This window comes from Dermochelys coriacea, chromosome 11 (genome assembly GCF_009764565.3).
Source record: "Dermochelys coriacea isolate rDerCor1 chromosome 11, rDerCor1.pri.v4, whole genome shotgun sequence".
In the NCBI taxonomy this organism is placed as follows: domain Eukaryota; kingdom Metazoa; phylum Chordata; order Testudines; family Dermochelyidae; genus Dermochelys; species Dermochelys coriacea.
The window spans coordinates 79130799-79148074 of record NC_050078.2 but is presented as its reverse complement, the minus strand read 5'-3'; the positions used below and the strand labels follow the sequence as shown (position 1 = coordinate 79148074).

At 44.6% G+C, this 17276-nt stretch overlaps 1 protein-coding gene across 9 annotated transcripts in view; it reads right to left on the bottom strand.

The window, feature by feature from the left end:
• The window catches only part of ADARB1 (adenosine deaminase RNA specific B1), a 277982-nt gene that overhangs the window by 38214 nt on the left and 222492 nt on the right, over nt 1-17276 (bottom strand). For all 9 annotated transcript variants that reach the window (XM_038421053.2, XM_043505834.1, XM_038421051.2 and 6 more), the window contains 3 exons: nt 3775-3943; nt 1302-1450; nt 356-524 (listed from right to left, as the gene is read on the bottom strand). In XM_038421053.2, the coding sequence (XP_038276981.1) occupies nt 356-524; nt 1302-1450; nt 3775-3943 (487 nt within the window). The remainder of the gene's footprint in view (nt 1-355; nt 525-1301; nt 1451-3774; nt 3944-17276) is intronic.

Genomic DNA, 17276 nt, shown 5'->3' with positions numbered 1-17276 from the left:
CTTCTTGGGCTTGAGCCTCACCACTGAAGCCAATGGGAATTTTGTCACTGACTTCAATGGGAGCAGAATCAGAGCATCTAATCTCATGCTGGGGGTCTAGACAAAAAGCTGGATCTACAACCTCTACATTCACCTCCTGGGTCAACTAATGAGTGACTCAGACAAGACACTGTCAACATGACATCTGAAGACAATGTAGAATTTCCATCCATCCAGATGTTCAGGCTATGCGAAAAGCAGATATTAAGTACACCCTCTAGCAACCTATGTTTTAGGATGCAAGCTGTAACCAGGTCCCCATTTCAGAATAAAACCAGAATAATAGGGAAGAGAAACCAGACACTTAATATCTTACCTAGCTATCTTGTCACTGCAAGACATAGTAAGCAGTCTCTCTCCCTGTAATACTCCGTCCCATGTCTGTATGGTAGTAGTAGATCGGACTGGAATTGTCCCTTCTCCAGATTCAATTTTTGTCCGTAGCTGTCCTCTTGCTTTACGGTTTGGATGTCTGTCTCCCTGATCTAAATGACAAAAATTGTTTTAAGTCAATTAAGAAACAACTGTACAGAAGCAGTGGCCATGAAATGAGTGAAGGCAATATATTTTTATGCTGATAACCATCTTGGAAAAGGTCACAAAGTTTGGTACCAATTTCTATTACTAATTTTAATTTAGCTACAGTATCAAATATCTTTCTTGTATACAATATTCTCCAAAATACATTTTCTATTAAACCAAGCTGTTCAGGAAAGAACATCTCAGATATAGTATTTAGTTCTGAAGTTCAGTTCTGGGCATTTCAGTGCTAGAATGAAATTAACAAATCAGTGTAGTTTAGCCATGTCGGCCCCAGGATATTAGAAAGACAAGGTGGATGAGGTAATATCTATTATTGGACCAGCTCTCTCACTGACAGATGATGGTCCAATAAAAGATTTTACCTCACTCACTTTGTCTCATTAACAAATCAGGAAGTTCAGAGAAGAGCAACAAAAATTATTAAAAGGCAGCAATAATGAGGAAACCCAATGAGTTCCATAAAGACACAAAGTGAGTTATTGGCTTATCCTTAACTGAACCCAGGATCTTCCCAGCTCTAGCTTCTGGCCCAAATGGCCAGTTTGTTTGTTTATATTTAGTTTAAAGTAAATGGTCCAGATTTTCAAGAAGAGATCTTTCTTCCCCCCCAAAAAATCCATATACAAAAGGCCAGAATTAAAATGACTGCTTACTTCTAATGTTACCATTTGTCTGTAATCAAATATATTCTAAGCAATTCTTTATAGCTAGAATCATACCCTCTTGTGCTGCTTCATGTGGTGAGAAAATCCTAGCATCTCCACATGGAGAGGTGCTGATATAGAGATGAAATTGCACATTTTCTTTCAGTTTAAATCCGCCTCGTTCAGACTTGATAAAGATGGATTTTTGTTGATCTTCTTTATTACTGGAATATAAACAAAGACGAGAACTTTGTGGATGTGGAAAAAGCTAATGTACTCAATGCTTTTTTTGCCTCTGTTTTCACTAACAAGGTCAGCTCCCAGACTGCTGTGCTGGGCATCACAAAACGGGGAAGAGATGGCCAGCCCTCTGTAGAGATAGAGGTGGTTAGGGACTATTTAGAAAAGCTGGACGTGCACAAGTCCATGGGGCCGGACGAATTGCATCCGAGAGTGCTGAAGGAATTGGCGGCTGTGATTGCAGAGCCCTTGGCCATTATCTTTGAAAACTCGTGGCGAACGGGGGAAGTCCCGGATGACTGGAAAAAGGCTAATGTAGTGCCCATCTTTAAAAAAGGGAAGAAGGAGGATCCTGGGAAGTACAGGCCAGTCAGCCTCACCTCAGTCCCTGGAAAAATCATGGAGCAGGTCCTCAAAGAATCAATCCTGAAGCACTTAGAGGAGAGGAAAGTGATCAGGAACAGTCAGCATGGATTCACCAAGGGAAGGTCATGCCTGACTAATCTAATCGCCTTTTATGATGAGATTACTGGTTCTGTGGATGAAGGGAAAGCAGTGGATGTATTGTTTCTTGACTTTAGCAAAGCTTTTGACACGGTCTCCCACAGCATTCTTGTCAGCAAGTTAAGGAAGTATGGGCCGGATGAATGCACTATAAGGTGGGTAGAAAGCTGGCTAGATTGTCGGGCTCAACGGGTAGTGATCAATGGCTCCATGTCTAGTTGGCAGCCGGTGTCAAGTGGAGTGCCCCAGGGGTCGGTCCTGGGGCCCGTTTTGTTCAATATCTTCATAATGATCTGGAGGATGGTGTGGATTGCACTCTCAGCAAATTTGCGGATGATACTAAACTGGGAGGAGTGGTAGATACGCTGGAGGGGAGGGATAGGATACAGAAGGACCTAGACAAATTGGAGGATTGGGCCAAAAGAAATCTAATGAGGTTCAATAAGGATAAGTGCAGGGTCCTGCACTTAGGATGGAAGAATCCAATGCACCGCTACAGACTAGGGACCGAATGGCTCGGCAGCAGTTCTGCGGAAAAGGACCTAGGGGTGACAGTGGACGAGAAGCTGGATATGAGTCAGCAGTGTGCCCTTGTTGCCAAGAAGGCCAATGGCATTTTGGGATGTATAAGTAGGGGCATAGCGAGCAGATCGAGGGACGTGATCGTTCCCCTCTATTCGACACTGGTGAGGCCTCATCTGGAGTACTGTGTCCAGTTTTGGGCCCCACACTACAAGAAGGATGTGGATAAATTGGAAAGAGTACAGCGAAGGGCAACAAAAATGATTAGGGGTCTAGAGCACATGACTTATGAGGAGAGGCTGAGGGAGCTGGGATTGTTTAGTCTGCAGAAGAGAAGAATGAGGGGGGATTTGATAGCTGCTTTCAACTACCTGAAAGGGGGTTTCAAAGAGGATGGCTCTAGACTGTTCTCAATGGTAGCAGATGACAGAACGAGGAGTAATGGTCTCAAGTTGCAATGGGGGAGGTTTAGATTGGATATTAGGAAAAACTTTTTCACTAAGAGGGTGGTGAAACACTGGAATGCGCTACCTAGGGAGGTGGTAGAATCTCCTTCCTTAGAGGTTTTTAAGGTCAGGCTTGACAAAGCCATGGCTAGGATGATTTAACTGGGACTTGGTCCTGCTTTGAGCAGGGGGTTGGACTAGATGACCTTCTGGGGTCCCTTCCAACCCTGATATTCTATGATTCTATGATTCTATGAACTGTAGTCAAAAACTGAAGAGAAACAAATGCAGGAGATTAAGCCCAGTCTAACTTACTATACATTAAAATTATTAACATATGGCATCAAATGTGTCACCTAAGCGTTATTACAAACCATACAGAAAGAAAAGAAGTTAGAAACAAGAAATAAAGAGTACCTGACATTGCCCAGTGAACTTATAAAACACCATTAGTAAATGAAACAAAATTATACATCTGCTAGTCCATTTGATGGCATTTTAATTTTATTTCCACTAATTCAAAGAACAGTTGAATAACTAAAATCTGTTTACACTTTGAAGAACAACATGATTAATTCATAACTCACTATTTCTGAACCATAATAAAAATATCAGAGTTCAATATAGTTATAGATATGCCTCCTTAAATGAGTGTTTTTTTGTTAAGCTCACACTTTATGACAGGGACCAGAGTTTTCAATTTAAAATGTCAGTAACTTCCCCTATTTTATATGATATATTTTTCAATGGGACTCCGTAGCTTTGTGTTATGATTCAAGTAATCATCAGATAGACACATGATGTTCATAGCACAATCTCAGCTTCCTTAAACTTACCTTACAAACAGCTCAAGTTGTGTGTAAAGAAATTTAAGCAGGCACCTGCGAGATATAATTTCTGCATGGCAATCATTTAATGCAAGACCACGGTCACTCATGTATTCTCCATTTATGCATTTTGTCCCTGTGGAAACACTTATAACCTGGGCATCCTTCACATCTGTACCTGGGAAACAAATTTCAGGAACAAAATGTAATTAAATGCACACAAATTTAATAACTAACTTTTCTTTTGGAATTCAAACATGTTTTTAAGAAAGAAAGTATTTTTCTTCAAACATTTTCTTTACAAAAAAAGCTTCAATCTGAAAGCGGAGGTTACTTACCTGGAACTGGAGGTTCTTCGAGATGCGTGGTCCCTTTCTGTATTCCACTGAGGGTAAGGTGCAAGCGAAGTGCCCACAGCCAGAGCTTTTCAAAGTAGTAATGTCCGTGGGTCCGTGCATGTGCCCTTACATTGCCTCATGGTTTCGACTAAGGTGGTAAAGGTCAGCAGGGCTGGCCTTCGGGGTGGGTGACCGCCCAGGTGCCGTGGTCAGGGAGCGCCATGCGCAGTGCAGAGGTGTGTGCTGCTGGTGGGAAGGGTAACACCCGGAACAGCGAGTGACAGCAGGGAGTCCTGCACATGGGTGAACTTTCAGGAGGCACAGGAGCATTGCCCCCCCCCCCAAATTCACAGAGGCAATGCGTGGGGGGTGCCCAGATTTCTTCCTGCTTCTCCCCATGGAGGAATGTGTTCGGGGGTGAGTGGTGACACATGGAGCGCTTGGTGTTGCTGCTGGGCTCCCTCCCCCCCGAATGTTCCTCTGGGCTGGGAGGGGGGGATGAGCAGCAACACCAGACGCTCTGTGCGTCCAGATCACTTTTCCCACCGGGGCTGTATAGCATCAGAAGCTGCTGTCCTGCCCTCCCCTTATGAAGCCCACATGGGGGAAGTGATCTGGACACAAGGAGCACCTAGCGCTGGAGGGGGTGCAGGGGACTGGGGAGAAGGGGCACAGGAGGGGAGTGCAGGGGACTGGAGAGAAGGGGCACAGGAGGGGAGTACAGGGGACTGGGGAGTAGGGGCACAGGAGGGGAGTGCAGGAGACTGGGGAGAAGGGGCACAGGAGGGGGTCCAGGGGACTAGGGGAGAAGGGGCACAGGAGGGGTTAAGGGAGAAGGGGTGCAGAAGGGTTTGGGGGAGAAGAGGCACAGGAGGGGAGTGCAGGGGTTAAGAGAGAAGGGGGTGCAGGAGGGGCTAGGGGAGAAGGGGTTATTCATTATGATAGTTATTACTGTGTATTTTACAAATAATTTCAGACATACGTTTCAGATTAGGTGCCTGAAATCACACACATATCAGCAAAAACAATGAGGAGTCCTTGTGGTACCTTAGAGTCTAACACATTTATTTGGGCATAAGCTTTCGTGGGCTATAACCCACTTCATCAGGTGCATGGAGTGGAAAATACTGTCCGCAAATCTATTCAAGGGACACCATCATAGGACCTAACCACATCAGCCACACCATCAGGGACTCGTTCACCTGCACATCTACCATGTACCTTGGACAAACCAGACAGTCTCTATGCAAAAGAATAAATGGTCACAAATCAGACATCAAGAATTGTAACATTCAAAAACCAGTAGGAGAGTACTTCAATCTTCCTGGACACTCAATAACAGATTTAAAAGTGGCCATTCTTCAACAAAAAAAGTTCAAAACCAGACTTCAAAGAGAAACTGCAGAACTTGAGTTAATTTGCAAACTTGACACCATCAAATTAGGCATGAATAAAGCCTGGGAATGGCTGGGTCATTACAAAAATAATTTTCCCTTCTTGTCATCTGTTGAGAATGGGCCACTTCCACCCTGATTGAATTGGCCTCGTTAGCACTGACCTCCAACTTGGTAAGGCAACGCTCATCTTTTCATGTGCTGTATTTTTATACCTGCCTCATGTATTTTCCACTCCATGCATCTGATGAAGTGGGTTATAGCCCACGAAAGCTTATGCCCAAATAAATTTGTTAGTCTCTAAGGTGCCACAAGGACTCCTCGTTGTGTTTGCTGATACAGACTAACATGACTACCTCTCTGAAACTTGTCAGTTTTATCAGTGACTACCATCTCTCAGCTTCTCTGCACTAGCACAAGATGAGTTCATCTCCCCCTAGGTCTGCTTAGGTTCTCTCCTTCCCTTACTATCTTCTTGGGAGATTGCAGAAACCTGCCAGCAGGAGCCAAAGATTTGATCCTGAAACCTTTACGCTGTAAGGAGTCCTTATTCATACACTTAATCCCATTTAACTCAGGAAGGTTCCAAGATCTGTCCCCAGCTCCTGCTGCAGCCCAGCAGTTCAGAGTTTTGGAGCAGCACTATATTTGTGTTGATTTGTCTGCAAACATTTTAATGTTTTGCTGCTGTCATGAGGAATAAAGAACGACCCTATGCTCTGCCATACCGTTTTTTTATCCCAAAGTAAAATCACATATGGCAGACTCCTGTTGGCTATATACAGCACATGTTGTGAGAGATAAAGCATGTTTTCTTGCTGATTCTGAGACAGAAATTGTAGATGTGTAATGCTGTTAAAGTTAGAATGTTAGAGTTTGCACAGCAACTACCCTACAAATTAATTCCTAATAAAGATAATTTCTTCAGAATAAGCACTGGAATCATCTTTTATAATACTGATTAGCCTAATCAAATATTTTTGTAAAGACTGTTTAATAGCAGACAATATATGTCCATGTCCAAATTTTATATCCTTTATGCCATGGTTTTTGCACTTGTTTATATATTGCTTTTTATTTTTTAGCTAACATAGAAGTTGCTAGGTGGTTGCTATACAATTATAACAAGAGAACCCAGGCGAACCAAGCGCTGTACTCTGTTTGACTGGTTATTGTGAATATATTTTTTAAGCCTTAATCTCTTGAGACTCCAGTTCCACAGCTACGGATCGTGGAAATTCCTGTAGTAGGTGTTGGAGTGCTCACCCTGTTTTACTGGAATTTGTGAAAGAGTGCACTTCTGTTTTAGATTACTTACCTCCCACTTTTTTTAAAATTACAAATACAAAAACAAAACAGGTAAAATAAGTCTTTATCCTATTTGTTTGTTTTAAAATATTAACTCTGCAATTACAGACCAGCAAGAAGGAAAGCTGATCTATAAATGATCCTTTCTCATGGCATTGTATTAAACCATCTGGACAGATTAGATATAAGAGACAACCTCTAGGAAGTAACGTCTTTTATGATGTACTGAAAGATTTGTTGTTCTGTATAGTGTTTTAAAGTTGAAACTCCCCCCCCCCCATCACGTGGTGTGACAGTGTGACAAATTTCTTGTAACAGCAGTTCTCTGGTTTTTTGCCTTCAGAGTTGGGTGGCCAGAGAATGGCGGCTGCTGGTCAGGCACCCAACTCTGAAGGCAGCACCGCCACCACTAGCAGCACAGAAGTAAGGGGGGAAATACACCATATACCACACATTGTTCTTTGTTCGTAAAAGGCCAGGGGCCCTACGTACATCAATGGAGTGGAGCTGCCATTTCTCATTTGAGGCGTGTGGTTTGGGAAAGAAAGCAGGCACGTGTGTGGGTTGGTTGTGGTGGAAGCAGGAAACCACCTTTGGTTGAAATTTAGGATGCAGGTGTATTGAGACCTTGTCTTTATGGAATGTAGTAAAAGGGAGGGTTTCCATCATAGCTACCAGTTCACCAACCCTCCTTGCAGGGGTAATGGTGACCAGAAAAGCTACTTTCATAGAAAGAAGAGAAAGGGGGCAAGAGGCCAAAAGTTCAAAGCGGGAGTTCATTAATGATGTGAGGACTAAGTTGAGGTTCCATTGAGGAGCGATAGTCTGGATGGATGGGTATTTGTGTACAAGGACCTTCCAGAATGTGGTAGTCAAGAGGTGGGTGAAGATGAAGTGCCCCTCCACGGGAGGGTGGAAGGCACTAATGGCTGCTTTGATGGAGTTGAGAGTGAGCACTAAGGTCTTGAGAGAGAGAAAATAGTCTAATAGCATGTGGATGCCCATGGCCTCGGGGTCAAGACTTCTATGTAGGGCCCAGGTAGTGAAACAGGTCCATTTGGCCTAGCAGGATCACCTTGTGGACTCCTTTCTGCTATTAGAGAGGATGACTCAGATTGTCTGTGAGCGTTGTATGGGCTGGATGAATGGACTATAAGATGGATAGAAAGTTCGCTAGATTGTCGGGCTCAATGGGTAGTGATCAATGGCTCCATGTCTAGTTGGAAGCCAATATCAAGTGGAGTGCCCCAAGGGTCGGTCCTCGGGCCAGTTTTGTTCAATATCTTCATAAATGATCTGGAGGATGCACTCTCACCAAGTTTGCAGATGGCACTAAACTGGGAGGAGAGGTAGATACGATGGAGGGTAGGGATAGGATACAGAGGGACCTAGACAAATTAGAGGATTGGGCCAAAAGAAATCTGATGAGCTTCAACAAGGACAAGTGCAGAGTCCTGCACTTAGGATGGAAGAATCCCATGCACCGCTACAGACTAGGGACCGAATGGCTCGGCAGCAGTTCTGCAGAAAAGGACCTAGGGGTTACAGTGGATGAGAAGCTGGATATGAGTCAACAGTGTGCCCTTGTTGCCAAGAAAGCCAATGGCATTTTGGGCTGTATAAGTAGGGGCATTGCCAGCAGATCGAAGGACGTGATCGTTCCCCTCTATTCGACATTGGTGAGGCCTCATCTGGAGTACTGTGTCCAGTTTTGGGCCCCACACTACAAGAAGGATGTGGAAAAATTGGAAAGAGTCTAGCGGAGGGCAACAAAAATGATTAGGGGACTGGAACACATGACTTATGAGGAGAGGCTGAGGGAACTGGAATTGTTTAGTCTGCGGAAGAGAAGAATGAGGGGGGATTTGATAGCTGCTTTCAACTACCCGAAAGGGGGTTCCAAAGAGGATGGATCTAGACTGTTCTCAGTGGTAGCAGATGACAGAACAAGGAGTAATGGTCTCAAGTTGCAGTGGGGGAGGTTTAGGGTTGATATTAGGAAAAACTTTTTCACTACGAGGGTGGTGAAACACTGGAATGTGTTACCTCCCTTTACCTAGGGAGGTGGTGGAAGCTCCTTCCTTAGAAGTTTTTAAGGTCAAGCTTGAGAAAGCCCTGGCTGGGATGATTTAGTTGGGGATTGGTCCTGCTTTGAGCAGGGGGTTGGACTAGATGACCTCCTAAAGTCCCTTCCAACCTTGAGATTCTATGATTCTATGATTCCTGCGTTAGGAGAGGCATCCATCCAAATACCACACTGTGAGATGAAGTGCCCTTGGTGCGCCATTGTGTTGCATGAATAGCTGTGGGAATGTTGGGAGCAGGAGTGATGGACACTGACATGTGAAGAAGAAGAGGAAACCAGAACTGGGGAGGCCAATATGGAGTAAACAGGATGACCGTCGCTCTCGCCCGTCAGAGTTTGTGCAGAACATGTGGCAATAGAGGGCACTATATTAAACCATAGCTGATCCGGTCCGACCAGTTGATGATCAGGGCGTCCCCTTGCAAGTGGACATTGAGTCCTCCCCTCAAACAGTACTGAATGCACTTGGTGCTGGTGAGATGCAAAGAGGTCCCTGATCAGGGTTTCTCGGTGGCTGAAAATGTCCGCACCTACCACATCATGCAATTCCCACTTGTGGTGGGTTACAAAGTTTCTGCTGAGAGCATTGGCAAGTACATTCTGAGCTCCCAGTAGGCAGACTGCCGACAGGAGGATATGATGTGAAATGCACCATTTCCAGACATGTACCAGTTCCACACATAGTGCTTGCGTGCCCCCTTGCCTGTTTATGTAGTAAACCGTAGTAGTGTTGTCTGACATAATGAGGACATGATGAGAAAAGATAGTTATTAAGAACATGTGGCATGCCTTGCGTACCTCTCAAAGTTCCAGGTTTCAGAGTAGCAGCCGTGTTAGTCTGTATTCGCAAAAAAGAAAAGGAGTACTTGTGGCACCTTAGAGACTAACAAATTTATTTGAGCATAAGCTTTCGTGAGCTACAGCTTACTTCATCAGATGCATTCGGTGGAAAATACAGTGGGGAGATTTATATACACACACAGAGAACATGAAACAATGGGTTTTATCATATACACTGTAAGGAGAGTGATCACTTAAGATGAGCCATTACCAGCAGGAAGGGGGGGGGAAGGAGGAAAACCTTTTGTGGTGATAATCAAGGTGGGCCAGTTAACAAGAACGTCTGAGGAACAATGGGGGGTGGGGTGGGGGGGAGAAATAACATGGGGAAATAGTTTTACTTTATGTAATGACCCACCCACTGCCAGTCTCTATTCAAGCCTAAATTAATTGTATCCAGTTTGCAAATTAATTCCAATTCAGCAGTCTCTCATTGGAGTTTGTTTTTGAAGTTTTTTGTTGAAGGATAGCCACTCTCAGGTCTGTAATCGTGTGACCGGAGAGATTAAAGTGTTCTCCGACTGGTTTTTGAATGTTATAATTCTTGACGTCTGATTTGTGTCCATTTATTCTTTTACGTAGAGACTGTCCAGTTTGACTAATGTACATGGCAGAGGGGCATTGCTGGCACATATCACATTGGTAGATGCGCAGGTGAATGAGCCTCTGATAGTGTGGCTAATGTGATTAGGCCCTATGATCGTGTCCCCTGAATAGATATGTGGACAGAGTTGGCAACGGGCTTTGTTGCAAGGATAGGTTCCTGGGTTAGTGGTTCTGTTGTGTGGTGTGTGGTTGCTGGTGAGTATTTGCTTCAGATTGGGGAGCTGTCTGTAAGCAAGGACTGGCCTGTCTCCCAAGATCTGTGAGAGTGATGGGTCGTCCTTCAGGATAGGTTGTAGATCCTTGATTATGCGTTGGAGAGGTTTTAGTTGGGGGCTGAAGGGGATGGCTAGTGGCGTTCTGTTATTTTCTTTGTTGGGCCTGTCCTGTAGTAGGTGACTTCTGGGTACTCTTCTGGCTCTGTCAATCTGTTTCTTCACTTCAGCAGGTGGGTATTGTAGTTGTAAGAATGCATGATAGAGATCTTATAGGTGTTTGTCTCTGTCTGAGGGATTGGAACAAATGCGGTTATATCGTAGAGCTTGGCTGTACACAATGGATCATGTGGTGTGATCTGGATGAAAGCTAGAGGCATGTAGGTAGGAATAGCGGTCAGTAGGTTTCTGTTATAGGGTGGTGTTTATGTGACCATCGCTTATTAGCACCGTAGTGTCCAGGAAGTGGATCTCTTGTGTGGACTGGTCCAGGCTGAGGTTGATGGTGGGATGGAAATTGTTGAAATCATGGTGGAATTCCTCAAGGGCTTCTTTTCCACGGGTCCAGATGATGAAGATGTCATCAATGTAGCGCAAGTAGAGTAGGGGCATTAGGGGATGAGAGCTGAGGAAGCGTTGTTCTAAGTCAGCCATAAAAATGTTGGCATACTGTGGGGCCATGCGGGTACCCATTGCAGTGCTGCTGATTTGAAGGTATACATTGTCCCCATATGTGAAATAGTTATGGATGAGGACAAAGTCACAAAGTTCAGTCACCAGATTAGCCGTGACATTATCGGGGATACTGTTCCTGATGGCTTGTAGTCCATCTTTGTGTGGAATGTTGGTGTAGAGGCTTCTACATCCATAGTGGCTAGGATGGTGTTTTTAGAAAGATTACCGATGGATTGTAGTTTCCTCAGGAAGTCAGTGGTGTCTCGAAGATAGCTGGGAGTGCTGGTAGCATAGGGCCTGAGGAGGGAGTCTACATAGCCAGACAATCCTGCTGTCCAGGATGTTGATGTGCATCCTGGCTTCCCGAGTGGTCCAAGTGCCTTGCATCCTGTGGTCTCCCTTGTGGGCACCCCAGCCTTTGAGTGATGCATCCATTATAATTGTAACACTTGTGGAGCATGGGCATATTGGAGCAAATGTGGAGTGGGTTTGACCACCATCAGAGGGAAGAGAGGAATTCTGGTAGAACATTGAGAATGGTGTCCATGGACTGGTGCATGGGAGAGTAGACTCCCTGCAGCAAGAGCTGGCGACAGACGAATCTCAGGCGAGCGAAGTGCATGACGTAGGTGCATGCTGCCATGTGACCGAGGAGGGAAAGGCAAGTTCTTCTGGCTGATACCAAGGGGCTGGAAGTTACTAAGGAGATCAGGTTCAGTAAGCTCAGGAATCTGTCTTTTGGGAGACAAGCGTGTGTGGAGACCATGCTGATGCATGCTCCTATGAATTCTAAAGATAGTGTAGGGTGTAAAGTTGATTTTTTCTGTGTTGATGCTTACTCCTAGGTTGAGAGGAATAGAAGGAGCTGGGATGCCAATTCAAGAGCTTCTGCTCTGGACCATGTCACCAGCAATCAATCATCTAGATAAAGGAAGAGAAGGACTCCTTGTTGTGAGAGGTGAGTCACTAAAAGGTATGAATTGCCGCAGGCGTGACCATGCGGAACTTCGATTTTCAAATGAATTGGCTGAGGTGTCGGAGATCCAAGATTGGTCTCCTTCCTCCCTTCTTCTTGGGTATGAGGAATTAGTTGGAGTAGAATCGTGTGCCCTAAAGGTCTGCAGGGACTGGCTCCATTGCTCCTCTTTGCAGGAGGAGTCGACCTCTATGGCAAGAATACATAGAATCATAGTATCTGTGACGGGGCAAGGCCAGATGGCTATGGAAGAGTAGTGGGAGATAGATATATTAGCTCCAGGCTAAACAAATCCCTGGAACCAGGATAAGTTAAATGGCAGGTGCTCCAGGTCAATTAAGACACCTGGGGCCAATTAAGAACTTTCCAGAAGGCAGGGAGAAGGCTATGTTGATTGGGACACCTGAAGCCAATCAGGGGCTGGCTGAAACTAGTTAAAAGCCTCCCAGTTAGTCAGGTGGGGGTGTATGTCAGGAGCTGTGGGAGGAAGTTGTGCAGTTGGAGAGGCTGAGTAGTACACACCATATCAGGCACAAGGAAGGAGGCCCTGAGGTAAGGGTGAAGTGGAGCTTGAGGAAGTGAGGGCTGCTGTGGGGGAAGTAGCCCAGGGAATTGTTCATGTCATGTTTATAAAAGGTCAGCTACCATAGCTGATACTATTAGGGTCCCTGGGCTGGAGCCTGGAGTAGAGGGTGGGCCCGGGCTCCCCACCCACCTTTGCCCCCTGATTAATCACTGAGACTGAGAGACAACAGAGACTGTGCAAGGAAGGATAACTTCTCCTCACCTCCCTCGCTGGCTTATGATGAAAATGGCTCAGTAAACTGTGATCCTTGTCTCTAAAGAAAGAAGGGTTACCTGGAGGGTCACAGGGAGCCTCTGAGGCTAGCAAAATCCGCCAGGAAACGCAGGACCCACGGATGCAAGGACAGAGCTTTGTCACATATCATAGAAGATTAGGGCTGGAAGAGACCTCAGGAGCCAGGGCTTTGTCAAGCCAGGCCTTAAAAACCTCTAAGGATGGAGATTGCACCACCTCCCTAGGTAACCCATTCGAGTACTTCACCACCCTCCTAACAGTGTTTTCTAATATCCAATCTAGACTCCCCCACCGCAACTTGAGACCATTGCTTCTTGTTCTTTCATCTGCCACCACTGAGAACAGCCGAGCTCCATCCTCTTTGGAACCCCCCTTCAAGTAGTTGAAGGCTGCTATCAAATCCCCCGTCATCCTTCTCTTCTGCAGCCTAAATAAGCCCAGTTCCCTCAGTCTCTCCTCGTAAGTGATGTGCCCCAGCCCCCTAATCATTTTTGTTGCCGTCCACTGGACTCTCTCTAATTTGTGCACATCCTTTCTGTAGTGGGGGGTCCAAAACTGGACACAATACTCCAGATGTAGCCTCACCAGTGCCGAATAGAGGGGAATAATCACTTCCCTCAATCTGCTGGCAATGCTCCTACTAATACAGCCCCATATGCCGTTAGGCTTCTTGGCAACAAGGGCACACTATTGACTCATATCTAGGTTCTCATCCACTGTAATCCCCAGGTCCTTTTCTGCAGAACTGCTGCTTAGCCAGCTGGTCCCCAGCCTGTAGCAATGCATGGGATTCTTCTGTCCTAAGTGCAGGACTCTGCACTTGTCTTTTTTGAACCTCATCAGATTTCTTTTGGCCCAATCCTCCAATTTGTCTAGGTCACACTGGACCCCATCCCTACCCTCCAACTTATCTACCTCTCCCCCCAGCTTAGTGTCATCCGCGAAGTTACTGAGGGTGCAATCCATCCCATCATCCAGATCATTAATGAAGATGTTGAACAAAACCGGCCCCAAGACAGACCCCTGGGGCACTCCGCTTAATACCAGCTGCCAACTAGACATCGAGCTGTTGATCACTATCCGTTGAGCCAGATAAGCTAGCCAGCTTTCTATCCACCTTATAGTCCATTCATCCAATCCACACTTTTTTAACTTGCTGGCAAGAATACTGTGGGAGACCGTATCATTAGATGGTACACTTTCCTCAGTTAGTACTGAACTAATATTCCAGCACAATGATAGCAGGCATGATGTTCTTGGAAATGCAATTTTTTGGATGAGATATAAAGTCAAGGTAACTCTGGTAACTTACACTGATGGAAGATCCCATGGCACTTACTGCAGGAATAAGGTGATATTCCTAGTGTCTTGGGGAAATTCGCAGCTTTGGTAATTATCAGAGATTTTTTAAAGCCTTTTGGCATAGCTTTGCATGGATATAGTGAACTTGAAGAGGTGGAATTTGTTCACATAGATTCATAGGGGTCAGCTCTTTCAGATTTGCTTTAGGTTCAAACCACATTTGAAATTTGATCCCAATGTTCCACAGCCTCAACTATACCCCAAGTGAATTCTGGAACTCAACCCAAAAGACCCTTTCCAGAATTCAGGAGATAGTAGGTCTTGCGGAGTAATCCTTTGGTGCCTCTTGAAGATCCTGGAAAGAGTGGGTGGGGAAAAACCATGCCAACTGCAGAAAGTTCTTTAAAGTAAGGGGACAAACTAAGGTTTGATAGGACAAGAGAGATGGAAGTGAGATGAGGGAATGAATCTACGCTGAAATTCCAAAACTCAGTCCAGTTTCATGAATCTTCTGGTACAGCCGGGAAAAGTTTTCCTTACAAAGAAGAGTGTTACCTAGTTTCAAGTTTCAATACAAATAACATACTTAGCCCAAGTGATTTAAAGTCAACAATTTTAGATGCCAATCCAGCAAACCATTCAAACAAGTGCTCAACTTTAAGCATGTGAGTAGTTCCATTTAAGTCAGCAAGACTATTACATGCTTTGTAGTTTTCCTTTGTTCTGTTGATGGATCACCACTTCAATGGGATTTCATGCAGGTCCATGGCTTCACTGGGATAAACCTCATTCCAGAATCAGGGTGCCTGGGAATACTGAATTAATTTGGTCTGATACTAGCCACACATGTGCGTTTTCACAAAACTGCCAAACTATTTGCCAAGCTCTGTGAAACAGAAGCTCAGAATGGGTGGAATGATTGTGCAGATTAGGCTTGAAAGGTACAGCACTCGCGCACACTCCGCTTGGCTGTAACCAGTACTTTAAGTCTCTGGATTTCATACAATTCTATTCATTCAGAATTTTTATAACATATTTTAAAATTAACCATACAGGGGGAAAACTTAAAGAATAGGGTCTAATATCAAGTTATTCATATGGAGCAAAATTTTATTATAACCTATTTTAGAAAGTAACCTTCTGTGGTATTTAGAGTGACTTCTTAGTAAAAAAGGGAGATTTCCTCTGGGACAGAGTGATAGAAAGCTAAGTTCCAGTTTGTAGAACTTGGCCCCATGGAGATAGATAGTATCATTTCTTCTTAGCATATGGCAACATGCCTCAGGTGGCACATGACCAGGATTCATCACCAGACTTGGTCCATCGTTTGGATTATTAGCTTTCCTTGCCTGGGTGGGCTACTGACGGGGAGGGTGAGATGAGTGCTGATCCATGCCCCCAGGTAGCATTTAAGAAGATCATGTCTGGTTTATTAATTAGTCTTACTATAAGGCACTGACCCATTAAAAGAAACTAGAAAGCATGCCTGGGAAGTAAAATAGGAGGACCACAAGGAAAATATAATTAGATTTTTAAAAATGCAACCGGCAAACCAGGTTTTTGAACAGTTAATCATTTTGAATAGCAAAACAGAGCTGTATAGCACATCCAAAGACTTGATTTCGGTATAATAACTTTGCACACTACAACTTAATATGCAAATTTAGCAAAATATCTTGTGTATTGTCTCTTAGGATGACAGTCTATGCTTTGGAAGAAATAAAAGACAACTGCATGAAAAATACAGAGAAAGGACAAAACACTAAACTCCTTTACTTAAGGTAAAAAATCATGGGCCACATTTTCATTTGTGATTTGGTTCCTTTGTAATGCTTGATTTATTGTAAAGGAACAAGGAACTGACCACATCTGGCAAACGACACCTGCTATGTTCCCAGAAGAGAGGAATTCTCACATACAGCCAGCAGAGCCAACTTCTATGCCAGCTGCTTCCATCTCTCCTCCATGTAGGGCAGCAGTTCTCAAACTGTGGGTCAGGTCGCCTAAGTGGTGTGTGACCCCATTTTAATGGGGTAGCCAGGGCTGATTGAGACTTGCTGGGGCCTGGGACCAGAGCTAAAGCCTGAGCTCCTCCACCCAGGGCAGAAGCTGAAGCCTGAGGGCTTCAACCCTGGACAGCAGAGCTTAGGTTACAGGCCCCCTGCCTGGGGCTAAAGACCTTGGGCTTGGGCTTTGGCCTCCCTGCCCGAGGCGGTGGGACTTGGACTTCGGCTTTGGCCCCCCTCCCGGGGTCATGTAGTAATTTTTGTTGTCAGAAGGGGGTCACGGTGCAAAGTTTGAGAACCCCTGAAGAGGGTATACGTCAAGGACGGGGAGAGGGAGAGATGGAGCTCTGGCAATTCACAGGTATTTGGTTCCTTAATCATAGTTAGTTTCTGTATGAGGTTAGGGCTGGATCAGCTTGAGAATTAGGCAACCATAAACCAGCTCCTTGATGGTCTTCCTGCATCAACTATATATCTTGGTGCAGCAGAGAATCTGACCCCATACTGTGATACAAACATATACGGTGCTCTGCATGGTTATTGCCTGGGAACATAATTGCTACCTGACCAAATACTTCTTAGAAACTCCTTATTGGATAGGTTTTATGACATATTACAGAATGTCCTTTGACATTCAGGACAGGTAGTTCCCCTATTTTTCATACATTCTGTTGAGTCTACCCCAGTTAGATTTTGTATTTAAAACCAGCCCAAAATAAAATGTATGTGGGAAAGGAAACAAAAAATAGCCCAAGCCAACCATCTAAAAGCCTTTAAATCAATCAGTGTAGAGCAGATACTCTGTTTGTTTTACCTGTTGTGTAATACGTAGACACATTGGGATTTTGTATATTACAACATTCAGTTTTAGTTTTTCTCCTTTATGAGGCTTGACTCTTTACTAATAATTCATAAAACTGGCAATAAAATGAATTTCAAAAGTGATCA